Below are 25,609 nucleotides of genomic sequence, written 5' to 3'. Positions count from 1 at the left end.
TTATATCTATATATTATATACTATTGAAACTGCGATAATCATTAGTTTGCAAGTATTTTCTTGCTCGTATGCTTGAGATCCTGGTATAAAAATCAATTGATACAATGTAGATACGTATTCAAGTGTGTGATTGAGCCTTGTTTTTTTCTATTAGGTTTAACATCAACTTGTGTGTATTTTGAATAATTCAAAATCAAATTATGGACACAGAAATAGAAATGAAAGGTAGGTACAGTGCATCAGATGCCTGTAACGTTTTTCCTGAAAGAGACTTTAACATGTGAAAATATGTTAATTTCGTAAAATACTGGACTATTGTTTAGTTATGATTAATTAACGATCTTGCTACTTTCGCAATCTCTTTTTTTCTAAGTATTTAAAGGAAAATGTTAAAGTCGAAAAAAGCTATTTTTTCACTTTTAAAATGTTCAGATACTGTAAGTAAGGAAAGTAGAGATGAATTTCTAAGTCTAGAAATTCAAATTGGTCTTCATATTTTGACAACTTCTTCGCTGTATGATCCCTAAAAGTATCCCAGGATAAAGATATTTAATTCATGTTTTACAAAAGTGGTACAACCCCGCAAGTGTCTCCCGTATGGCTGTGCAAGAAGTATAAATACGCAGCCACGTCCAGTCTGAATGGGAAGTATATTCCGATGTCTCTTGTGAGGGAAGTGCTATGCCTATTGTACGTTAGAGTTTCGTGCAACAACAATAACTCTTTCATAGGACCATAGGAGGCATGTTGCTATTTTCATTTCTATATGCAACTATCCAATATTCCTTCTTTTTCAAGTGATAAAGCAAATTTCCTTGTCCATATTATTGTAAATTATTAAAATCTTCATACATTTTCCCGTCGAAACAATTTGTTTTATAACAGGAAAATAGTTTTTGAACGTCCTACATTATATATACGTAGCATTGTAATGATCAGGATCAAAAACAACAAATGATGAATACAGAGGTTTGAGCTGTCATGAAAGTGATATTAATGTCTCTTTTATCAATATATTCAAAGGTAATAGCTTTAAGCATCAAAAAGATAAGAAAAACCCATTGAAGAAGCAGAGTTTTCATTTCAATCATTAATACTGGAACATATTAAGATATCAACAAGTGAGCAACTAATTTTCATATGTTTAACATACTAGTAATAAAAATAAATTAATGTAATGACAAAAATACTTATTTCATAAGCAACAAAATGAAACAAAAAAAAGGACAAAAACATTACCACACAGATCAGTTCTTTGTTCAGCAAAACATCACGTACACTCCAACAAATGTTTTGGAGGACAAAAACATAAAAAAAGTTAGTGAGCATCAAGCCCAAATAAAATAAAACAGAATAGCCAAAATTATTGGCTAAACTTTGCCTGAAGGAGTTTTACTTGAGTACAGTTGCATTATTTGTTAACTGTAATCGTAGTTTAAAGGCTGAAGAACTGGCTACTGGTTCTGTAATCCTAATTTTATAAAAAAAAAATCTTTCTAAATCCATAATATTATGTTCATTTAAAATCATTATGCCATTTCAGTCACCATAACTTTTTATCAATTCATATTACATGATGGCTGCGGAACCGTAGCTCATAGGTCCTTATGGTATTTGTTAACAATTTGCTACCATCTATGGTCCGCAAATTGTCAAAAAATATCATAAGGACCTATGAGATACAGTTCCGCAGCTAATGAAATGCTGAGCAAAATAACTTGATATTAACATACACAATAAAATATTGCAGTTTAGGATTTCTAGAGAGTTCTGAGATTTCTCTATGATCTATCTCTGAGATTTCTCTAAGATCTATAAGATCTAATATATATTGAACACCAAACGATACATAAATACCAACTTAATAAAAAAAAAAACTAGTTTGTAATAAAGATCAAGATGGTGAACTTGGCAGTGTGTTAATGTGAACATCATTAAAATCACCTTTCTGGTAAATAATGTAAACATGTTTATCATCTGAGGTTCTTTGCACATTCTGTGGTTGTTCTGCAGTCAGCAAACCTACAATAAGAACAGATATTCCTAAATGATGGTTCTTAATTGGGAACCTTACAAATTATAAAGTTATGGTTTACAACTCATACTAGAATACTGATTCGCTACCAGCATAATATCGAATAATCAATAATTCATTATCAGAAATTTCAAGTATGCAGTTTTGTATTTAACATTTAAAAATACCCAAACTGACTAAGACTCATAAACATAAACATTGTCTAACAATATATAATGCAAACAGTGTATTAACTCATCAAAGATTTAATCTAAAGTACAGACTCGCGTTTGTCTAAATAAGACTCGTCAGTGATGCTCAAATCAAAACAGTTGGAAGGTCAAATGAAATACGAAGTTGAAAAGCATAATAAACCGAAAATTTCGAAACAAATTGTGCCATATATGACTAAGGCAATCTATTCCTGGGGGTTGGAAAACCTTTGTGTTGCGAATAATTTTTATAAACAGTATATTGACAGTGTATGTTGTCCTTTGTAGAGATGATAACTGTAACGAGTATTGCATGATAGCACATTTGACCATATTCTGCACGATAGCACATTTGACCATATTCTGCATGATAGCCCATTTGACCATATTCTGCATGATAGCCCATTTGACCATATTCTGCATGTTAGCATAATTTCACCATTTTCTGCATGATAGCACAGTTTACCATATTCTGCATGATAGCACATGTTTACCATATTTTGCATGATAGCACATTTGACCATATCCTGCATGTTAGCATAATTTCACCATTTTCTGCATGATAGCACATTTTACTATATATTGCATGATAGTACATTTGACCATATTCTGCGTGATAGCAAATCTGACCATATTTTGCATGATAGCACACCTGACCATATTCTGCATGATACAACTGTAGCACATTTTACAATATATTGCATGATAGCACATTTTACCATATATTACATGATAGCACATTTTACCATATTCTGCATTAGAGCACATTTTACCATATATTGCATGATAGCACATTTTACCATATATTACATGATAGCACATTTGACCATATTCTGCATGCATATGATAGCACAGTTTACCATATTCTGCATGATAGCACAGTTTACCATATTCTGCATGATAGCACATGTTTACCATATTTTGCATGATAGCACATTTGACCATATTCTGCATGTTAGCATAATTTCACCATTTTCTGCATGATAGCACATTTTACTATATATTGCATGATAGCACATTTTACTATATATTGCATGATAGCACATTTTACTATATATTGCATGATAGTACATTTGACCATATTCTGCGTGATAGCAAATCTGACCATATTTTGCATGATAGCACACCTGACCATATTCTGCATGATACAACTGTAGCACATTTTACAATATATTGCATGATAGCACATTTTACCATATATTGCATGATAGCACATTTTACTATATATTGCATGATAGTACATTTGACCATATTCTGCGTGATAGCAAATCTGACCATATTTTGCATGATAGCACACCTGACCATATTCTGCATGATACAACTGTAGCACATTTTACAATATATTGCATGATAGCACATTTTACCATATATTACATGATAGCACATTTTACCATATTCTGCATTAGAGCACATTTTACCATATATTGCATGATAGCACATTTTACCATATATTACATGATAGCACATTTGACCATATTCTGCATTATAGCACATTTTACCATATACTGCATGATAGCACATTCAGTCAATATTTTTCACTTACCATCACACTCAAGTTGTGGGTCCTCATTTTGTTCAATGTCTGCACTTTCTGAAACTGTATTGAAAATACTATTACGATAGTAATAATTACTTTTTAATAATATTTGTAATAATGTTTTATTCAGAAATGTTAAGAAAAAGTAGTGAACTACAAATTATAAATAACCAATGGTAAGTTATGAAAGTATTTCAACCTTTTTTTTGGTAGTACCTGTTCATCATGTTTTATTAGAGAACTTTGGATATCTAACATTTATGTTATATACGAATGCAAGCAGTAATTACCTCAATCTACGCATTAGATTGTATTATAATACATATATTATAAGAAGAAAGACAACTCGGATTGTCGATGTCAAATACCATGTATACGTTATAAAACAGTAAATGACTTATTAGTAATAATGTTGTCTTTTGTCGATTATGGTGTACAATGTATTTTGTGATGTTGCTTGTGTGTGTTTTTTTCTGATTATATTGATTTGGACAAAGTACTTTTGATTTTTTTTTCTATGCCACTTTGAACCTCTAAAGTGTTAGAATAAATAACTGACGTACCTTGAACAGTCACTAATTCTCCAAAGAATATGTAAATGTCCTTAATGCATTAGTCAAAAGTTGTTATTTGTTAACTTACTTCAACAATTAACGAAAAGATTTAAAGAACGTGTAAATTTCTCTAATGCATAACTCAAAAAATGCTATATGCCGACTTTATTCAACAACTTACGTAAAGCATCCACAGCAGTGATTGTAGAACCATCATTTAGTTGTCCTGGTTGATTATCATTCTTGTTCACAGATGATATAGAGGTAATCGTAGCAGCAGAGGTTAAGGCTGATACGTCATGAAAGACATTACTACAACACGATTGATGATCGATGAAACGGTAGCCCATGAAGATAATACATGATAATGCAGAGAAAATGGCAATGACCAATATGACAACAAGTATGATTTGAGATGGTTCGACCTGTCCATGACCAACGATTGCCGCTAACTTTGTTGTTCCTAGAGTTGAACTGAGCTTTTGGGTAACTGTCGTTGTTTCAAATTTCACTAAAATTTAAAAAAAACATCAACTAGTCAGAAATATTTTGGGCATTTCATATAACGAAGGGTATATTGTAAAGTGTCGACATTTAGCATTTTAAGAATGATCGGTATCTTCAAATGAACTTCTAAGAATTGTCAAATAGAAATCTACCTAGTTGCTAAATACACTAAATAGTGCAATTTGCTGTATTTACTATAACTGCCATTACTTAAACAAACATTCAACTTGAAATATAAATAAAATATATCCTTAAATGTGTAAACATGATTTGAAAGTTTTTTCAACAAAAGAAATGTCTTACCACACGCAGCATTTTCCATCCAAGGTTTTTTGTACCTGAAGTAGAAAAATATATCACGTTCATCATACAATTGAAACATACGGTATAACCATTAGATGGTTACTACAAAAGTTGTAAAAGTTGTCAAAAATATCAAATCATACTTTTACATGCTAAATAGAAAGATAAATGCTACAAAATGATCGGTTAAAACAGTAATGAATGAATTATTTTATGAAATGCCTTTGAAAGGGTACAAACTGTATGAATACGAATATACTGATTTAAACTAAATAATGAAGTTAAATGAAAGACAGAGGATTTTACTTAAGAAAACAACCTTACCCAACAAGACAGTCACCACATTCTGAATCTGTGTCTTGTGTACAGTTAGTTTTGAACTGTTTATTCTGTCCATGACAATCATGACACTCTGTACACTGGTAATGTGTAAAGGCACTAGCAAAGTATCCAGGATCACATATACATGGATAACAATCAAATGCTCCATGAAATTCATCAGTTTGTATTTCCTGTGATAATAATATTTTGTAATCACGAATTTAGTACCCGTTTGCATTAAAGTCAGTTTAAAGTTAATCAACTTGCATATGATGTAATAAAATGTTGATTCGATAATTGTTTGTGTTTATGTTTCTGCAAAATATGTACTCATAATTAATTTCTCTGTTTATTTTAAACATATTTGAAATATATTACATTTAACTCATGTACAAATGGTCAATTTTATTGCTACTAACCTTGCTTTTATTTAAATGACCATGTGTATTACAGATAGGACACTCACTACATCTGCCAGAATATTTGTTTTTGAACTTCACACCCAGCTTGCAGAAACAAGGATAACAGTCTAATGCACCGAGTTCTTGACTGATTCTGATATTCTGAATGTGTTAAAAAAAGCATGATTAAGGGTCGAGTTAAAATTTGTATAACTTATTGTGTTAAATATTGATATAGATTTTTACTTAATTTAGAGAAACTTTATTTTGATTTATAATGTGTATGATGGAAAAAGTGGAAATATTATTTCAAAATGGTATGTACATGGTACTTTGTATTATTCATATCTTTGTTAAGCTGTTTAATTAAAAAAAAAGGCACGTTAGTTTTCCATAAAGGCAAATCGTAGCAGCTTTGTATATTATTAACTTATTTCATTCAAGTATTAAACATTTGACCCTATAACTACTAACTTTACATGAGTATACAACTTACAAACTGCAAATAATTGGTAGCCTTTCTACAACGTGGACATCTTCGACATTTTTCTTGATCAGTGTCGTAGTACTGTATGCCATTGACACATTCAGATGAACCTACACTCTCAACGATCAGTGTACTGTTTACTTCTGTAGAAATCCTTGAAGCTACCAAATGCAGTATATGCAGAATATATACTGGTAGTAAAAATAATTTTACCATCTAACTTTATCCAGTGTATCTAAAATTGGTAGTACAAAGTAGTTTGTAGTATTCTTTTTCTTGAATGGATAATAATTTTGTTTTACTTTTTGTCTTTTGTTTGGTTTTCTTTCTTTCCGTTTTCCCCATAACCAAATTGAGTACTTCTTTTGTAGGAACAAGAGATAAGGAAGTATTTAAGTGATGTGTTCAATTGGCAAATTTTGATCAAATGATTCTTATCGCTTCGGACGCATGAAATTTATAAACTGTTGTTTTATTTTTTTATTTTCTATAAAAGTTTAAGGCTTCCAAGAGGGGAAATCGAAATCTCTTATCAAAGAAGAAAAAACCACAAGAAGTCAAAAAGAGTTAAGAAAGCCCTATATAAGAAACTATAGATTGAGCAACTCAACGCCACAAAAACACCGCGAGGGATAAAATCTGCTAATCTGGAAAAGTAAGCATTTCCCGATTCATCAGTGGATTATGTTGATCATGACAAGTACAAACCTGGTTGGTATTTTGTTTTTTTCTTAACAAAATATTTGCATTTATTTTTATCTCTGTTATTCCCCAATACTCATCACGACATTATGTGTTGATAGAGGCAATAGTAAATCACCGATGTTGAAATCTCATCAATTCGTTTGAACATGTTGAAGATACAAATTAAGATAAAAATAAACAAAAACTGAGGGGATCAACTGAACTGCAATGTGCATAATAAAAGTTTGTTTTTTCAGTAAATCTATGTTTTGAAATATGTGTTATTTACATTTATTGTCATTATCTTTATACTTAAATTGAAATCCTTAAATATTTCAAAAGAATTTACTTTAACTTTATTTGTCCGGCCTTGTGTTTCTACAAAATTTCTAAATTGTGTATTGCCTGGGTGTCCTCGTTGAAGTCCGTGTTTTTAAAAATCAGCTGTTATAATCACGTGTGCTGTTTGTACTTTGAAATATACAAGTGCTCTCGTTGAAGTCCGCGTTCAAGAAACAATAACAAAGATGGCGACCTCCATGCACCTAAAAATTTCTTCTTACCCCAAACCGTTTAAGGTGAATATCACCACATAATACAATAGTTACAGGCATGCAGACTCATAAATATGGGCGCTAGGTAAGAATAACTTGGCAACATTCCAACAACAACTCTTTGTTTGACCGCAATTGGACAAAATTTGTAAATTATTGTAAACAATTTCTATTTTGCATACCGTGCATTAGAATTATATACAAATCCGGCAGTAGTCTCATTTGATTAAATATTTCAATAAAAACCTCTTTACAGTGAAGGATAAATGTAATCCGGGAACGCATGTACATCCATGCCCAGGGTGTGTTTTGTTATTTTGTTTAATCATTTTTCCCTTTTCATTCTCTTACATGAGACAAAATTACATATACTGTAGTTTTCATAATTCTCAAGCTAAAAAGAAAAGAACCGGAGAGCATAGTATGACTTTGTTGTCCTTTATATTGAATGGCAGCACAGGGAATCACCTCTGTGGGGGTCAATTTAGGGGGTTTATTTATTTCAAAAATATTTTTCTTCACTTATTACATCTTTGTATGCCTTAGATTTGTTGTGTTTGGGTTGAACTTGTCAGTGTCAGGGAATAGGGATAAGAAAACTATTTTTTTTCATGTTTCACATCTTGATTATGTCTATGAATTTGATATAGTGATTAAACTTGCCTTTGTATCTTTAATTGACAATTATTATTTATTTAAGCAATTGATTTAATTGATTACATATACATGTATACATGCATATATGCAACTTAGTTTAAAAATTTTTGTACTATGGCAGTTACTATAAGAGCTCTTAATTGCAGGGGACTGTCAGAAGAAGTAAAACGAAGAGATATTTTTGATAGATGTAATAAAAAATATGATATAACTATTTTATGCGATACACATTGCACAAAAGAAAGAGAAAATAAATGGAGAAATGAATGGGGATACCAAGCCTATTTTAGCTCGTTTACCGGACACAGCAGGGGAGTTGCTATACTTCTAAATAATAAATTCAAAGTTATTGTTCATAAAGAATACAAACATAAAGAGGGAAACTATCTAATTTTGGATATGACCATTCATGAGTATCGAATAACTTTAGCTGGTATATATGGCCCAAATAATGATAATCCAGGTTTTTTCTCAGAAGTACAGGAGGTAATCTCAAATATTCAAAATTCTTCAATCATTATAGCGGGAGACTGGAATGTAGTTCAAAATTATGAAATTGTTACAATTAATTATAAAACAAAACATAATGTCAAAGTGCACTCTAAACTTATAGAAATAAAGAACTCCTTAGACTTGGTGGATGTTTGGAAAGCAAATAACCCAGACAAGAAAAGATGTACATGGAGAGGCCCGGAACATAAACAAAGTCGTTTAGACTATTTTTTTATATCCACTGATTTTGAATCCTTAGTAAATAAATCTGATATAGATATTAGCTATCGTTCTGACCATTCTCCTGTTTCTCTCAGTTTAAAATTTTATAACCAAGAAAGGGGGAGGGGTACTTGGAAATTCAATAATAGCTTACTACATGATACTTATTATGTGGCTGAGATTAAAAAGTGTATATCAGACACTGTTAATCAATATAACCTATCAAATACAGATACGGGGGAAGAAACAGAATTATCTGTAGACCCCCATATATTTTGGGAGTTATTAAAATGTACAATAAGAGGGAAAACTATCTCTTATACTTCATATTTAAAAAAAAGTCAAAGGGAAGAATCTGAACTTGAACAACAATTAAACATTTTACAAAATAGATATGACCTACACCCAGATCAGGAACTAAAAACTGAAATTCAAAACATAGAGGAGAGCTTAAAAACATTAAGAGAAAAAAAAATAAATTGTATAATTGCAAGGGCAAAAACAAAATGGGAAGCAGAAGGAGAAAAATGTACAAACTACTTTTGTAATTTAGAAAAAAGACATTATAATGTAAAAATTATTCCTAAAGTTATCAACGAAAATGGAGATGAAATCTTTGATCAATTCAAAATATTGGAAGAACAGAGAAAATTCTATAAAAATTTGTACTCATCTAAAAATGCATTTTGTAAAATGGAACATGAAAATATGTTTTTCAACAAAAATAACTCTTTTATCAATTGTCTATCGGAAGAACAAATGTTAGAAGCTGAGGGAAAATTATCAACTCAAGAATGTCTGAATGCTTTAAAAAACATGAAAAATAAAAAATCACCAGGGGTAGATGGGTACACAGCAGAGTTTTATAAATTTATCTGGAATGACCTTAAGTTCTATTTACTTAATTCCTTTAATTATAGCTTTGAAGAAGGCTCTTTATCAATTTCGCAAAGACAAGGCATTGTTACATGCATCCAAAAAGAAGGGAAATCTAAGTTTTATTTAAAAAACTGGCTTCCTATCACCCTTTTAAATGTTGATATGAAAATATGTTCCGCATCTATTGCAAATAGAATTAAACCCTTGCTCAAACATATTATTAGTGAAACACAGTTAGGATTTATTAAATGTAGATACATTGGGGAATGTACAAGACTTATTTTTGACTTAATAGAAAGAACTGAAGAAGAAAATATACCTGGACTTTTACTCCTTTTAGATTTTGAAAAAGCATTTGATACGCTTGAATGGTCATTAATAAATAAAGCACTTGAATTCTTAGGTTTTGGTCCTGATTTCTGTAATTGGGTAAAATCTTTATATTTCAATATCGAAAGTTGTATCATAAATAATGGTCATTGCTCTAGCTTCTTTAATATAGAAAGAGGGGTTCGTCAAGGGGATCCTTTATCCCCTCACCTTTTTATACTGGCTTTGGAACTGATGAGTGCAGCAATGAAAAATAACCCAGATATTAATGGTATTAAGATAGACAACTCTGAATATTTGCTTAGTCAATATGCAGATGACTCAACCTTAACTTTAGATGATGATGAAAAGTCGTTAGAACAATCTCTATATATTTTAGAAAAGTTCTCTGAGTGTGCTGGTTTACGAGCAAACTTAGAAAAAAGCAGAAGCCATTTGGATTGGGTCAAAAGCACATTCAAAAGAAATATTTCACCAAGGAGAAAGATTAAACTGGAATCAGACAGGGAAATTTAAACTCTTAGGTATAAACTATGATCTTTTTGCTGTCGACAAGACTGCCTATAATTTTGAAGAGAAAATTGAAAAGATAAATGCAGTATTAAACACTTGGATTTACCAAGATCTTTCATACCTAGGAAAAATTACAGTCATAAAGTCTTTAGCATTGCCAATTCTCATTCAGTCATTAACAATATTGCCAAATCCCTCTTTTGAAAATTTTAAGAAAATTGAAAATATTTTTTTAAAGTTTCTATGGAATGGTAAACCAGATAAAATCAAAAGAAATGTTCTAATTGGATCATATGATACTGGTGGGCTAAAGATGCCTCATATTGAATCCTTCTGTTATGCACTGAAAATGACATGGATCTATAAATTATTGGACCCTTTCAATCTTTCTCCTTTGAAAATTCTTTTCAATGATAAATATAGAAAATATGGTGCAGATAAAATATGGATGATGAATAAGGATAGTATTAAACAAATTTCAATATATTTTAATAGATTTTGGAAGGACATCCTTCTTAATTGGGCCAAACTGAGGAATGCTGCCCATGACCAAAATGACTTTATAGGCGAACCTGTTTGGTTTAATGCACTTTTAAAAATTGATGATAAAACTATTTTCTATGAAAAATGGTGTGCGGCAGGAATATTTTTTGTCAATGATTTACTGAATGAGAACAATGAATTTCTCTCTTTTAATCAATTTAAAGAAACATACGATATTAATACAAATTTTCTTCAATTCTATGGTATATATCATATGATCCCAAGTAGTTAGAAGGACCACATCAAAAACTGTGAAAAGAAAATCAACATTACTTGCGATAATTTAGACTATTTAAAAACAAATCAGAAATCATGCCCATATTTTTATAAATTATTTGTGTCTACTTATCATGAAAACCCCATAAAATTACAAAATAAATGGAAAGAAATTTTGCATATGGAAATAGGTCACTGGGATCTTTTCTATATGCATCCTTTCAAGTGTTCTTTGAGTAATAAACTGATCATTTTTCAATACAAAATTCTGCACAGATTTTTATGCACAAATGATCTGCTATACAAGTGTAAACTTAAAGAAACGCACCTATGCAGTTTTTGCAATGAAACAAAAGAGACAATAGAACATATTTTTTGGGAATGTTACATTTTTGGCTTCAACTAGTTGATACATTACATTCAGATAGCAATTATGAGCTTCTAATATCAAAACAAAACATCCTCTTGGGATCAGATATTATAGATATCTCTGGAAATTTGTTCACTGTTCTGATGAAGTACTATATTTATTCTTGTAGATTGAGCTCACTGTTACCTTGTGTAAAGATTGCACTAAAGAAATTGAAAAATTATTAATAATTGAAAAACTTTCTTCCACCTTTCACAGTTCTCCTGCAATAGGTGAAAAAATAGAAAAAAAAATGGGAACCATTTCAACAATTAATTTTATGATACAAGAAAGATAACTCATACTTAACTGAAAATAAATGTGTAACACAACTGGATGCACATCACAATTGGACAGTGGTTAGTGTGCATCCTATAGATATTATATATATGTATGTAAGAATTAAATGTGTGTTACTATGTTATGATAATAAGAGTTAAAATACTGTTTTTTATATGATTTCCAGATATTGTCGGGAAGAGAAAATAACAGCAAAATACAAATGTATGTCATTATATATATAATTTTCTTTATGAATACATGTACGAATAGAATAACTATTTTGCATCAATAATAATAATAATCTTTTAATATCAATTTAATTATATATGAATATAAGTTAATGATTTTTTTTTGTATGGGGAGGGGGATAACATAAGCGCTGACACTGGCAGGTCAAAACAAATAAACATGTATTGTATTCTTCTTTGATAGAAAAAATGCATATAATTATTGTATGAGATGAAGAAATACAAAATAAAGAATTATAAACAAAAACAATAATGAACTAAAAAAGGAGCGAGACCCATAAGATTTTCCTGCTGAGCACGCATCACCCGCCATGCGAATTCAAATTTGGTCAAAATGTCATAATCTGGAATAAGACACAATTGATAAATTTACATATCTGACGATTTTCTTGTATTCAAAGATCTAAGACTGCCAAAACATGTCGGTATGGAGTTGAGACACACATATATAGCCTGTTTCAAAAGTTTTATTTACAATTCTATTTTTTTTTTCGAATGGTTTTGGCACACGGTGTCTTGGTAAAACTGGAGATGGGAAGCGCTTTAGAGAAAAAGGCATTTGGCGTCAGTTCAGCAGAATAACAACGCTATTTACTGGAATATCAAGAATTGGAATCTTTTCATACTTTATAATTAATTTTTACTGAACCGAGTGATTAGTTTTCCTTTCAACTGCTTGTGTATATATATATATATATATATATATATATATAAGTGCCTATAAATAGCAGCACATGACATACAAATCTATGGGAGTGTGGATTAATCAGTACAGAGATTAATTCAATTACACAAATAAAATTATAGATTCAAGTGCAACATATACATTGAGCTGCAAAAGTTTCTTATCATCTACATCCGATTTCACCTGGATAGATGCACGCTTGATAAAGCTAGTTAGTCTAGCGAAATATTGCGTTTATTTTCATCATTTTGTAAATATTTTAAACATTCTTATATTTACATACTAAATAGTGTGTTAAAATTACATTGTTAGGCAATCTATATATATATATATATATATATATAAACCAACACGCGCATATGACTGAATCAATTATTAATTGTGTACTTAGGTCAGGTTTAGGAATTTGGTGTCATATGTTCGGACTCCTTGGTTTGTTTCCTACGATACAGGGTAAAATATTTTGCTCCATAGCACCCATTTTTCTTTTCAAATAAGACTTCAATGGCTCATAAAAGATCATTTACCAAAATTTAAGTAGATTTTAGATCTCTTTTCTTTCGATTTGAGACCCAAATAATACCAATACAACTATAAGGTAAAAGTCTGAGTCAGCTTTTTCCCGCCATTTAAAAAAAAAATAAATATATCTCGAAAGGGAGCTCCATAACCAATCAATATCTGTTTAGCTTATTTTGTTATTTAACTAATGCCTTATTCGATTTAAAGTATCAAATTTAAATTCTAGATTTTTTTAATTTCACCTGATTTCAACCTTAATTCCGTTTTTTACGATTTGAGACATGAGCATCTACGATAAATGTCGTCAGTATTTTTCATTCATAAATGAACAATTTGGAGTAGACGTCATGCTCTAGTAACTACAGACATAAATAAAGTCGTATCTATTATAAACATATCACATGACTTGCAATTTTCCTGGTTTAACTAGTAAACTCCATAACAAATATCAGTCGATGAAAAAAATATCTATAAGTCCGATTTGCGTAAAATGTCACGTGGATATTTTGATTGTAAACAAACGAATTTCTCTTATGATCCAAGGATGAAATATATTATAAGAATAATTATTTAAATCGAAAACATATTGTTATCAAGATATAAAAAGTAACTATATTGAAATTATAATCAATTTCAAAATGAAATGTCTCTTTATTATATTGAACTCAAATAAGAACATTCACTAAAAGATGAAGTACGTGATCGAATGACCTACATTCATAACATTTATCCTGTTGCTTGTGGATTTTGTGGAAATATTCATTACCCTTACATGTAAAAATCGTCTGTAATGATATATCTAATTCTTTTAGAAAAAATGTTCATTTTTATTCATAGTAATTAAGACATCTTACCTAATATCTCCTGAAGAAAAATAGACGACCACATTCAATGTGCCATTGAACCTTACTCATGTGATCCCAAGGTTTTGTGATCACTGTAGACACAACGCTAATCGAACAAGTATCCACTGTTGTACATAATCGGCCATCAAAGCATTAGTTATTAATGATAAGTTTATACGTGTTCATGTTCTGAAAAGCATATGTTTTTTTTTAAATTCATTTACTTGGAACATATAAACAAGAAAGATACCATTCGGAAATAAAAATATTGTAACTCGAAGGATCCACAGACAACACAATTGCTTAAAATAAGCAAAATTACGAAAGACAAATGATACTCGGGTACGCGAAAGATGAGCAATACGAAACCCATAAGGTGCTTCGGTAGGGTATGCAGTAACAGTTTGTGTTGCAGTGGTGGCACCCTTCAGCTTCGTGTTTAAATCGTGCATAACAAATTCAGTGATGATATAAGCAGATGAGCCGTTTTCGTTGATCAAGGAGGGATGGCAGATGGGATTGTGTCTACGAAAAAGTGAGCATATTCGTTGTAATCTGTGACAGATATATACAGGTCAATCAAGACTAAGTGATAAGACTGTAAACTTTCAAATATCATACATCACTTCAGTTTCATTTTTATAACCCTTTCAGTACATGTTTTTATAATGAAGAGTCAATCATCTATCAAAAAAGTTCTGATAGTAAATACAGTCATTCTAATTTAAGTCATTTCTGATAGTAAATACAGCCATTCTAATCTAACTGGTAGATGTACACTCGAGGCTATGTGAATCCTATTACAAGAAAGAAGTCGTCAAAAATATACAAACCTTTAATTTGTAAAATTGAAGTTATAGGCTTTAATTGTCCGGCGATATTCAATATTTCTTACTCTTGAAAAGACATATTTTACCTATGTCGGACCAATTCTATATATGTGTCCGGGTGAAGTCAGTTACAGATACATGTGTAATATACTTGTACACATGCTTTAAAGATTACTTATAAAGACAGGTTAGCTAAGATCGTTACTGGTTGGATAAGGCCTATGTCTATCGAAAGATTATACGCCGAAATAGAACGGAAAAGTCTTCATGAGAAAATTGAAACTTTAAGTTTCTACAATAATTCAAAAAAATTTTGTTTCGTACATTTCGTTTGAATATTTTATGGTTACAAAGAAATACCTAATTTCTTTATAAAAAAAATAGAATAACAAAAATATCGAACTCCGAGGAAAATTCAAAACGGAAAGTCCCTAATCAAATGGCAAAATCAAAAGCTCAAACACATCAAACAAAGGATAACAACTGTCATATTCCTGACTTGGTACAGGCATTTTCTGATATTGAAAACGGTGAATTAAACCTGGTTTTATAGCTTGCTAAACTTCTCACTTGTGTGACAGTCGCATAAAATTCCATCATATTGACAACAACGTGTGAATAAAAGTTCAAAAGGGATACACAATACCTTATATCTTACGGACGACAATTAAACCCATCAGGTGTATTCGAGTAAGTTTGTGAGTCAAATACATAAATGTTTGAAGAGCAATATACCTAAACGGGGCTGAACAGAACGACAAAAAAACATGGAGGTTAAAATAAAAATTAACAAACGGTTGCACCCCCACCTTTTCATTAACAATATTATCTAAATTTAAAAATGCATTTTTATACTTCAGAGTCAAAACCATATTCGAAATCAAATAGTTCGTGGATAATCTTTGAAAAATGAAAAACATCCTTCCCTAAAATATGAACAAAAGATATACAAACTCAATGATTCGTTGAAATCGTGCGTATTGCTTGTGTATGACTTTAAGTTAAATCTTAAATGAATGATTTGGGTTATTTTTAAATCAACAGATTTTTTGCAAATTATGTACTGTTTTTAAAAGCTATTCAATCTTATAAAATGTCAGTTTTACTTATTTTTACTTCAGTATCGTCGGATATCTCTCAGTATAAAGACGATTAGTTCATTGGATTTAGTGCGAAATCGTTTTCCCTATTATACACTTGTGCTCTGTGAACTGTTGGAATGTAGGGATTCCCATTGTTTTACAGTATTTAATATTTTTATTTGTGTACACTTTAATTCATCTGCCAAAGTTGTTTTCTACTTTTCTTGTCAATATGAAGATAAATATAATGTTCATTATCATTTAGTTTTACCAAAACGACACAAAGAACTAAACATGCTAACATCGACGAAGACGTGGACACGTTCAAATAATTACGATTGTAAACAGTCTTTCTGAATGAAATTGTCTGTATTCTTGGAACCTGTTTATTGAAGATGTCCTATGATTTGTCCATGATAGACATATCTTCGGAATAGATTAGGATATTAAGACCGATTTATGTCATGTTTGAGCTCGTTCATCCTTCAAAAACTGTCTTTAAACTATCTTTAATAACCGATGTCCTAATTGTTGGCGTAAATTTGAATACAATGCTTCGCCGGGCGCAGCGTGGAACGACCACAGAGGTTTGGATAAGTATGGACACACAATGCAAGCTTGATACAGCTCTGAATTTGGAATGTGTGATTAAATAATTGACACATCATATGTTTCTTACACATAATGGATGTGGTATAAGAACTTAAAAATTTGAAATTGGACATTTACCTTTCAGGTCAATTATCCAAAATTTGTATACAATTCTATCTCGACTCGAACGATTTACAACAAACGGTTTTGGCATATGGTCTCTTATGGACTAAAACATGTTATAAGGTACTGCGTAGACGGTAAGTGCTTTCTAGAAAAATGCATCGGGTATCAGTACACTAGTACTACAATACGCTATTTATTTGAAATACATCTGGCATTAATACAGCAGTACAACAATTTGCTATTTACTGGAATTATCTTTTAAGATATTCATAACTGGAATCTTTTCACACTTTCTTGTTTTTTGATTGAATGATGGATGAGTTTTTCTTTCTCCTGCTTGTGCATGCTTAAACAAACACATGCATATAACAGAAATATGTGATAACTGCACTTAAAGTATATTTTTGTTTTTAGTTTGGTATATCTATAAGAAATCTCGCCAACATTTTATTGTCCCTTAATCAACTATTCAGTGTATAAGTCATGCTCTAGTAAACGCAGATATTTAAATAACATGAATAAAGTCGTAAGCATTGTAATTTTTCATTTACTGGTAGTTCAACTAGTGAACTCCAAAATAATACCAGGTAAAGGAAATATTTAATTTGCATATCAACATGTGATAAAGAATATTTCTTATACTCATTAATTCGTCACGTAAGGCAGAATTGTCAAACAAATACAGTTGTGATAGTGACTATAGAACCATTGTCGAGTAAATATCGAATGTTCGATAAGAACAAAGTTATTAAACATTAGATTAAAAAATTCTCAAGAAATACGATATAAAGTGTTTGTTCAAAAATTAATAAAACTTCTGAAAAAAAGAAATAGTATAGACATTCCTTCATTCATTCATAAATCCAATTTGCATCACATGTCACGTGAATAGTTTGTTTGTAAACAAACGAATGTCACTTATGATCCATACATGAACGATTTTATCATAATATATATCGAATTTATATTGTTATTGAATTGTAAACTAACTGCTAACATATGAACGATTGCCAGACAAACAACAATCAAGCCATATCTCTTTATTTTTATATATATTAAATTCAGGTGTTTAAAAAAATCCACTAAATAAATGTTGTATGTGAATGACCTACATTCTTGACTTTTATCATGTTGATCCTGCTGCTTGTTTTGCGATTTTGTGGAAATTGCCGTCACCCTTACATGTCCAAATCGTCAGTAATGATACATTTAATTATTATGAAACTGTAGTTCATTTTCATTGATAGTAATTAAGACATCTTACCAAATAAAATGAAGAATATCCCCTGAATTAAAAAACAGCGACTACATTGCTTGCTCAAAAGTTTAGGTCAACTGCGATCAATATTGATATCTAGTGAGTGATAACATTTTGTGAGGGAATTCGATGTTTGCAATACCACGGTTCATTTCAACGGACTTAATGACAATACCACTAAACCAATCAGAATGAGATTTTGTGCATTGTTTTCAGAAATTATTTTGTTTTGTATCTATGTATTATTTGTAAAACATTAAATGTTTTAAAAGGTCGAATTTTCTGTATAAAGTCAATAATTATGTAGAATTTTGAATCCCAAACTTTCTATTGCCTTAAATACGCAAATGAAAGATCCGACAACTATACCAATACAGAACGACATGCTTTTGAAATTATAGCAAATATTTTAGTTGACAAATCTTTATTCGTTTTTACAAAAAATGAACTTCAAAATATCTTTCATTTTCTCCCTACCCAGTTTATCCCTATTACTTATTATGATGTAGACCGGTAAATGTTATTGAATCTTACGCAATTTGCTTGGATTAGGTTATCCTTAGTTTACCTTGAAACTGTTTATTTCTTTCATACATGTATATTAATTAAATCAGAAAGTGCATGAATGTGTACAGTAACTTCATTGACCTTCAAACTGGACACTGGACGAGTCGATATTATTTTTTTTATCAATGAAACTAAAGGTATGAAAGGTAAGAATTGCCACTTCTTACATTTTCACAAAATTTTCAACATATAGAGTAGATAAATAATTTTTAATAGCCTATTCCCGAGAAAAAAGAGAAAATTTACATTCGGTCGTTTTATTCCATTATTTTCACCAGATGGTAGAAAAACCACCACGATACCGTAATAACCAAGAACCATCATTACTTGATCTTGTATTAGTTAATGATAAGAAATTTATCCAGAATATTGAATATCAAGACCCGATAGCGCACAGTGACCATAATGTTTTGGTTCTTAACTTTAAATGTTATCTAACATATGAAAATTCTAAAAGTGTAAAGTTTAACTATTTCAAGGCTAATAACGACAAGATAAAAGAACATATAAATGTTAACTGGGAAGAAATCAAGCTGCTAAAGATACAGAAAATATGGTTAGCACGTTCATGGATGAATTGACTGATGCTATGAATTTACATACACCTAAGAAACATATTTCGAAGACTTTTCTGTATCTGTACTTGCAATAAAGTTTTTACCATCTCTTTTTACATGAAGTTCTGATACGCCACTTTTAGATTTTCGCTTTGCATTAACATATGACCAAAAGTTTTTTTTTCTGTTTGTTTTCGCAGACTCTGGCATGGACTTCTCCCGATTTTTTCTTTCTTTAGAAACTGTTGCTTTTGCTTTCTTTCGAGCTTTAGTGTACCCCGGTAGCTTTCGTTGTCTCTGTTATTTCAATATTTTTGCCATGCTCTATGTTTTTTTCCTAATTGATAGTCTAGCCTCAGCACTAAAAGGTGATTTAAATTTCTTCTTCGAAATATGTTTCTTAGGTGTATGTAAATTCATAGCATCAGTTTAGAACCAATCCTGTTTGTTATCTTTATAAACGATTCGCCGTCTTGTGCACAGTCTGATGTATACATGTTTGCAGATGACACAAAACTATACAGATCTATAAACAGCGAAATTTACAACACCATAATGCAAAATGACATAAATATTATGTTCAAATGGAGTGAAAAATGGCTATTGCGTTTCCTTCCGAACAAATGAAAAGTACTACTAATTTCTACCAAATTCAATTCTGGGCAAGAGAGAAGGTATAAAATGTCGACATACGATGGATCTGAAATCACACTGGAAACAGTTCAATCAGAGAAAGATGTAGGAGTAACTATAGATTCCAAACTGAAATTCGATAAACATATTTAGACACAAGTCAACAAAGCATACCAACTAGTTGAAATTATTAGAAGGACTTTTAAATATCTACATTATAAAAGCTTCTGTCTACTATTGAAGGCATTAACCCGTCCTCATCTTGAATATGCTAGTAGTGTATGACACCCGTACAAAAAGAAAGATATCGACACAATTGAAAACGTCCAACTTAGAGCAACAAAAAATGTTACCCAACCTCAAAGATCTGTCATACGAAGAACGATTGAAAATTCTGCAGATTCCTACTAAAAAATTTAGAAGGCTAAGATGCGACATGATAGAAATCTACAAGATAACAGGAGTATATGACTCAAGAGTAACATTACATAAGGAAGTACTACTTTTCTAACCGAGTAGTGGAAGTGTGGAATAGCCTACAAGACATCGTAGTGACTGCAAAGAAAGTAACGATTTTTGAACACCGTCTAGGCAAGCATTGGAAAATCAGACAACATACAATTGCTAAAAGTAGACAAAAATACGAAAGAAAAATGATCATCAGTCTTTATGTTTCTAGGTAGATTTCATAGAGTATTAATTTAATACTCTATGAAATCTACCTAGAAACATAAAGACTGATGATCAATACAAAGCCAACAAGTGGATAAGTTTAACTTTTCGTGCACTCGTGGTACCATCGTGTTAGAATTGTGCAGGACAAACTCAGTAAAATTATACGTGGATAATTAGTTTTTGTTAATCAGATATTAAAGTGCAACACCACTTATTCACACACTCAGATTTAAAATATATGCAAAAGTAGACCTTCTCTGACACAAAATCATGTGTTTGATGTCGGTGTTTACTTAAACATGTTAATCTAGTCCATGAATTTACAGGAATGTAAATCTGTTCAAGTTTTAGAAACTACTAATGACTTATAGTGCCTTGAAAATTAATGATACATTAAAATAAGCATCTTGGGTTGCTCTTACCACTAGATGGAAGCTGGTACAAAATATTCACACTTTTAATCTGTAAATGCGAAGTGAAAAGCTTCAGTTTTCGGGCGATATTCTATTTGCATTACCCCGCAAAACATCACTTTAACTATTGTAAGACCATTTTTTAAGATATGTGCGGCTGTCGTCAGTGCAAGATACAAATATTATTAACTTGTACACATACTTTCACGAGTACATATAGAGACAGATCAGCTAACATTGTTACAAGTTGGACAAGGCCCTGTACCTATCGAAAGATCACACGCAGAAACAGAATGGTAAAGACTAAATGAGAAACGCAACAAAGTTAAAACTACCAGTTGCTACAATATACCTAGTGGATACAATACTTTAGTTACTTATATTACAAAAACCTTAGTAATATCCACAAAAATACCCATAAGGCATCTCTTATACCTCCGATAGGTACAAAGACATCGTTTAATGCTATTTCGATTTTAAAACACTTCATCGGAAAACGTGAAACAAAGTAATTACATTTGTTTAGGTCATACATTAAGTTTAAAACTGTCCAAAAACTGTCATTTCATTATACCAATTTGTGACTTTTGTCATATGTTGCATTCTATACTTCAAGAATGTCATGAAGTTACATGAATTTTGAATTCCAACAAAAATAGCACAGCAGCGTCTCAAAATTTTATTGTTGGTATCCAAAGAAAGGTGTATCCTTTTATTTTGGTGTTCTCTGTTGTCCCCCTTTCATAGTTGATACATGAATTCAATTCTCATAAAAATACAGATCCTGTGTCCAAGATTTGCGTACAGATCTTACAAGGAAAGATTAGGCAAAGGATATGTTTTTTGATTTAAGATTCAACAGATGTGCCGACACATTTGCATGAAATTGTAAACATAAATGCGTAATTTATATATAATTAATGACCCGGCTGCTATTATTTTTTAGGATTTTCTGTTTCGTTCATTTCGTTGGAATATATTTTTTGATTCCAAAGGAATAGCTAATGGCTTAATTAAGTCGTTTATTTTATTGTTTAAAAGGATTCCCGATACTAAATTTCAATAAAGAATATACAAAATTTGTTGAAATCGTGCGTAATGCTTGTGCAAGACTTTTCTATGAGCAGATTTTTTGCAACTTATGTTGTTTTAACAAGCCTCCTCATTCTTACAAAATGTCAATTAAACTTTATTTTTCTTCAGTATCGTCGTATAATTTTCCATATTAACACAATAGCATACTGGTTTTAGGAGGAAATCGTTTTCCCTATTGTACTTTTGTGCTTATATATATAAGGATAAATATTATTTTGGTCATTATTTAGTTTTGCCGAAATATTTATAAGATTAATACTTAAAATTATTATTAGTATTCTCATAAAGATAATCAAAACTGTTCATCTAATAATTGTATATTTGAAATTGATGAACCAAAAACATAGGAAAATGCCTGTTCATCTGGCACTACGACTATTTTATTACAATCTTCACTTACGTGTAAAAATAATGTCAATGTCATCCGAACAGTTCAGGGGATAATCATAGTCCCTATGTAGTCTATTTCTACCGAAATTGTTTGCCCTTCTCTTTGAAATAATGTATATTAGCGCTGGTTGTATTCAGAGTTCACAAATTTAGGATGATAAAATAAATTCTAGTTATGACAATCATAAAACTATCTTTAGACACATAAATTTGTGTCCGAAACTTAAGTTTTTGGTGGGGTTCGTGTTGCTTAGTCTTTAGTTTTCTATGTTGTGTCATCTGTACTATTATTTGTTTATTTGTCTTTTTATTTTTGGCCATGGTGTTGTCAGTTTGTTTTCGATCTATGAGTTTGACTGTCCCTCTGGTATCTTTCGTCCCTCTTTTAAGACATTTCCTATCCCATTTCCTTAAGTTACAAATGTACACTTCAACACATACTTCTAAGATCGACTGCCCATGTGTTTGTGCTGGTAATTATTTATTGTTTACTTACAATTTCCTATTATCTCATATATTTCGAGTATCTACTTTTATTTCTCGATAAAATAAATTTATTTCTGTTTCCATCTCTGAGTAGTGGGTGAATTGGGGTTCTGACGATATTTTTCTAAAGTTAACCCTATGGGACAAGGGTAGCCTCCTGAGAGGTAGCTTCCCGATTTGAGGCTATTTCTATGGCTTTATTATTAGTATTAAGAGACTAACTAATTAGATAAATCATTTTCTTTGGAGTATTATCTCATTTTAAAGTTTTATAAATTACGACTAATCAATTGACATTATTGATTAATATACAAATGTTTATCACCTTTGTACCTTTCATGTGTATCGATTACATGTGTAAGTAAAAAGTAAAATAGCAAAAATACCTAACTCCGATGGAAATTCTAAACGGAAAGTTCCTAAGCAAATGGCAAAATCAAAAGCTCAAACACATCTAACGAAAGGATGACAACAGTCATATTCCTGACTTGGTACAGGCATTTTCTTAATTTGGTTTTGTAGCTAGCTAAACCTCTCACTAGTATGACAGTAAACAATTCCATTATATTGACAACAATGTGTTAACAAAACAAACAGATAGGTAATAATAGGTAAAAATATCAAAAAAAGGGGTAAAGCAGTCAACATTGTGTTATAATCCCAATCACTATAAAAACAAATAAATATGTCAACAAAGAAAAACAAAAAGGTATATAGACAAAGCACATTAGCGAAAACGAAAGACAAGAATACAAATTTACCACAGCACAATAACACAATGACGGGATGTAAAAGTACTGAGCCACGTCAAATGGACACTACCAAAAATAGACTAAACAGTAAAAGTAATAATTTACAAAGACAAATAAAAGAATGGTATAACACGTTATTAAAATGATAAACAACGCCAGTACATAGAATCTTTACTTCAAGACCATCGTTTATTATTTGTGAAGTAGATACGAAATGTTTATCAACAAGGTCTTGGTATCTTCCGATGAACTTGTTTTAGAAAAAGGACGAGACGTTCTTTGACATGCCTATGGTTCATCAACTCTCTGCTCAGACACTGGTGACGTTTTACAAAGTCTGAATAGCCGCTGCAAGCTCTTGAATACCGAACGAGTTGGGAAATGTATATCCCATATGGAGGTGAAGTTGGCATATTGCTACTAAGGTGGGGGAAATTGATTATTTCAAAATTAAAATCGTCTCGTTTGTCATAGATTCTGGTACTGAGATGAGCGCTTACGTCAAATTCGAGGTATAAGTCTAAAAATTAGGCAGAGGAAGCCGTGTCTGTGTTTCTTTAGTTTCTAATTCTGGAGGAGATATCAATGGAACCCAATCAGAAACGTTTGCATTGATAATGGAAAGAACATCATTAATATATCTGAATGTGAAATTAAATGATCTTGCCTCTTTGATCTTCTTGTTGTCTGAAGGAATTCCGATTCATATGAAAATTAGAGGATGTCGGCAAGGAGAGGCGCAAAGTTCGTTCCCATAGGAATGCCGACAATTTGTTGAAAAAGTCTACCTGCATATTCAACAAATATGGTGTCAATAGGTAAACGCATGTAAGTGAAATCGGGTATAGATGATCAAGGAAATGACTTAAGTTTGATTAATTGATTTCGTGTCCTATACATGTAAAATTGTTATCAAGACGTATGTTATGTATTGTATGTATACATTAGGTTTACGTTGTGGTTACACAGTTGAAAACAAAAACATATTTTACATTTACATATTATTCAATATTCCGTCATATAAACAACATGGGTGAGAGAGCCATCCACATGTTGTCTTTACAATATAACAAAATTACTCTTAACCATTTATACATCGAGATAAATGAATTAGAGAGTTGTCTACCACCCGACAACATTTTTAACCAGACGAAAGGGCCAACAGTATTCCCTATTTCATGTAGGGGTATAAGCTGTCGAGTCTTGAAGTTAGCCTTTCTAGGATAGTTCACACTCTCTAAAAGCTAAATTCTAAGGCGGAGGCGGTTGAAGTGGAGGCGGAGGCGGCAGTGGTGGTGCCGGCGGCGACGGTAGCATTGGTGGCGGTGGTGGAGGAGGACAATCAATTAAATAGTCACCTGATGTACCTAGATGCAAACAACTTATATTGATGTGCCGTGTCTCATGCATTTCCAGTTGAAGGCTTAAATGATTGTGAAATTCAGAATATACATGTAACTGCCATTGCAGACGACAGTGAAAAAGATTATATACTAGAAGTTGACCGAGAATATTCTAGGGAACTGCACGATGACCACAACGAATATCCACTCGGTCCCGAAAAATTGAAGGTTACAGATGATATGTTATCGCCCTATGCAAAGAACCTATTGAAGGATTTAAACTTAAAAGGAACGTCCAAAGACAAATTGATACAAAATGTACATCTTAAGGGAAAATACGTAGTGCATTATAGAAAATTGAATTAAGTTTTTTTTGTTTTTATAGTGATTTAGA

General features: G+C 31.2%; 2 protein-coding genes across 2 annotated transcripts in view; both read right to left on the bottom strand.

Annotated features, from left to right (window-relative positions):
• The window catches only part of LOC127716148 (uncharacterized), a 551,146-nt gene that overhangs the window by 63,698 nt on the left and 461,839 nt on the right, over nucleotides 1-25,609 (bottom strand). The gene's annotated exons all lie outside the window — the stretch shown is intronic.
• On the bottom strand, nucleotides 1,888-14,553 carry LOC127716149 (uncharacterized). Its single transcript, XM_052222270.1, has 8 exons — nucleotides 14,427-14,553; nucleotides 6,346-6,571; nucleotides 5,868-6,011; nucleotides 5,452-5,639; nucleotides 5,128-5,162; nucleotides 4,499-4,828; nucleotides 3,770-3,823; nucleotides 1,888-2,022 (listed from the first exon to the last, which is right to left on the bottom strand). Exons 2-8 carry the CDS (start codon nucleotides 6,550-6,552, stop codon nucleotides 1,895-1,897), a joined length of 1,086 nt encoding a protein of 361 aa, XP_052078230.1. The 5' UTR covers nucleotides 6,553-6,571; nucleotides 14,427-14,553; the 3' UTR covers nucleotides 1,888-1,894.

Source organism: Mytilus californianus, unplaced genomic scaffold, assembly GCF_021869535.1.
Source record: "Mytilus californianus isolate M0D057914Y unplaced genomic scaffold, xbMytCali1.0.p SCAF_9, whole genome shotgun sequence".
Classification (NCBI taxonomy): domain Eukaryota; kingdom Metazoa; phylum Mollusca; class Bivalvia; order Mytilida; family Mytilidae; genus Mytilus; species Mytilus californianus.
This window is presented reverse-complemented; position numbering and strand designations above follow the sequence as displayed.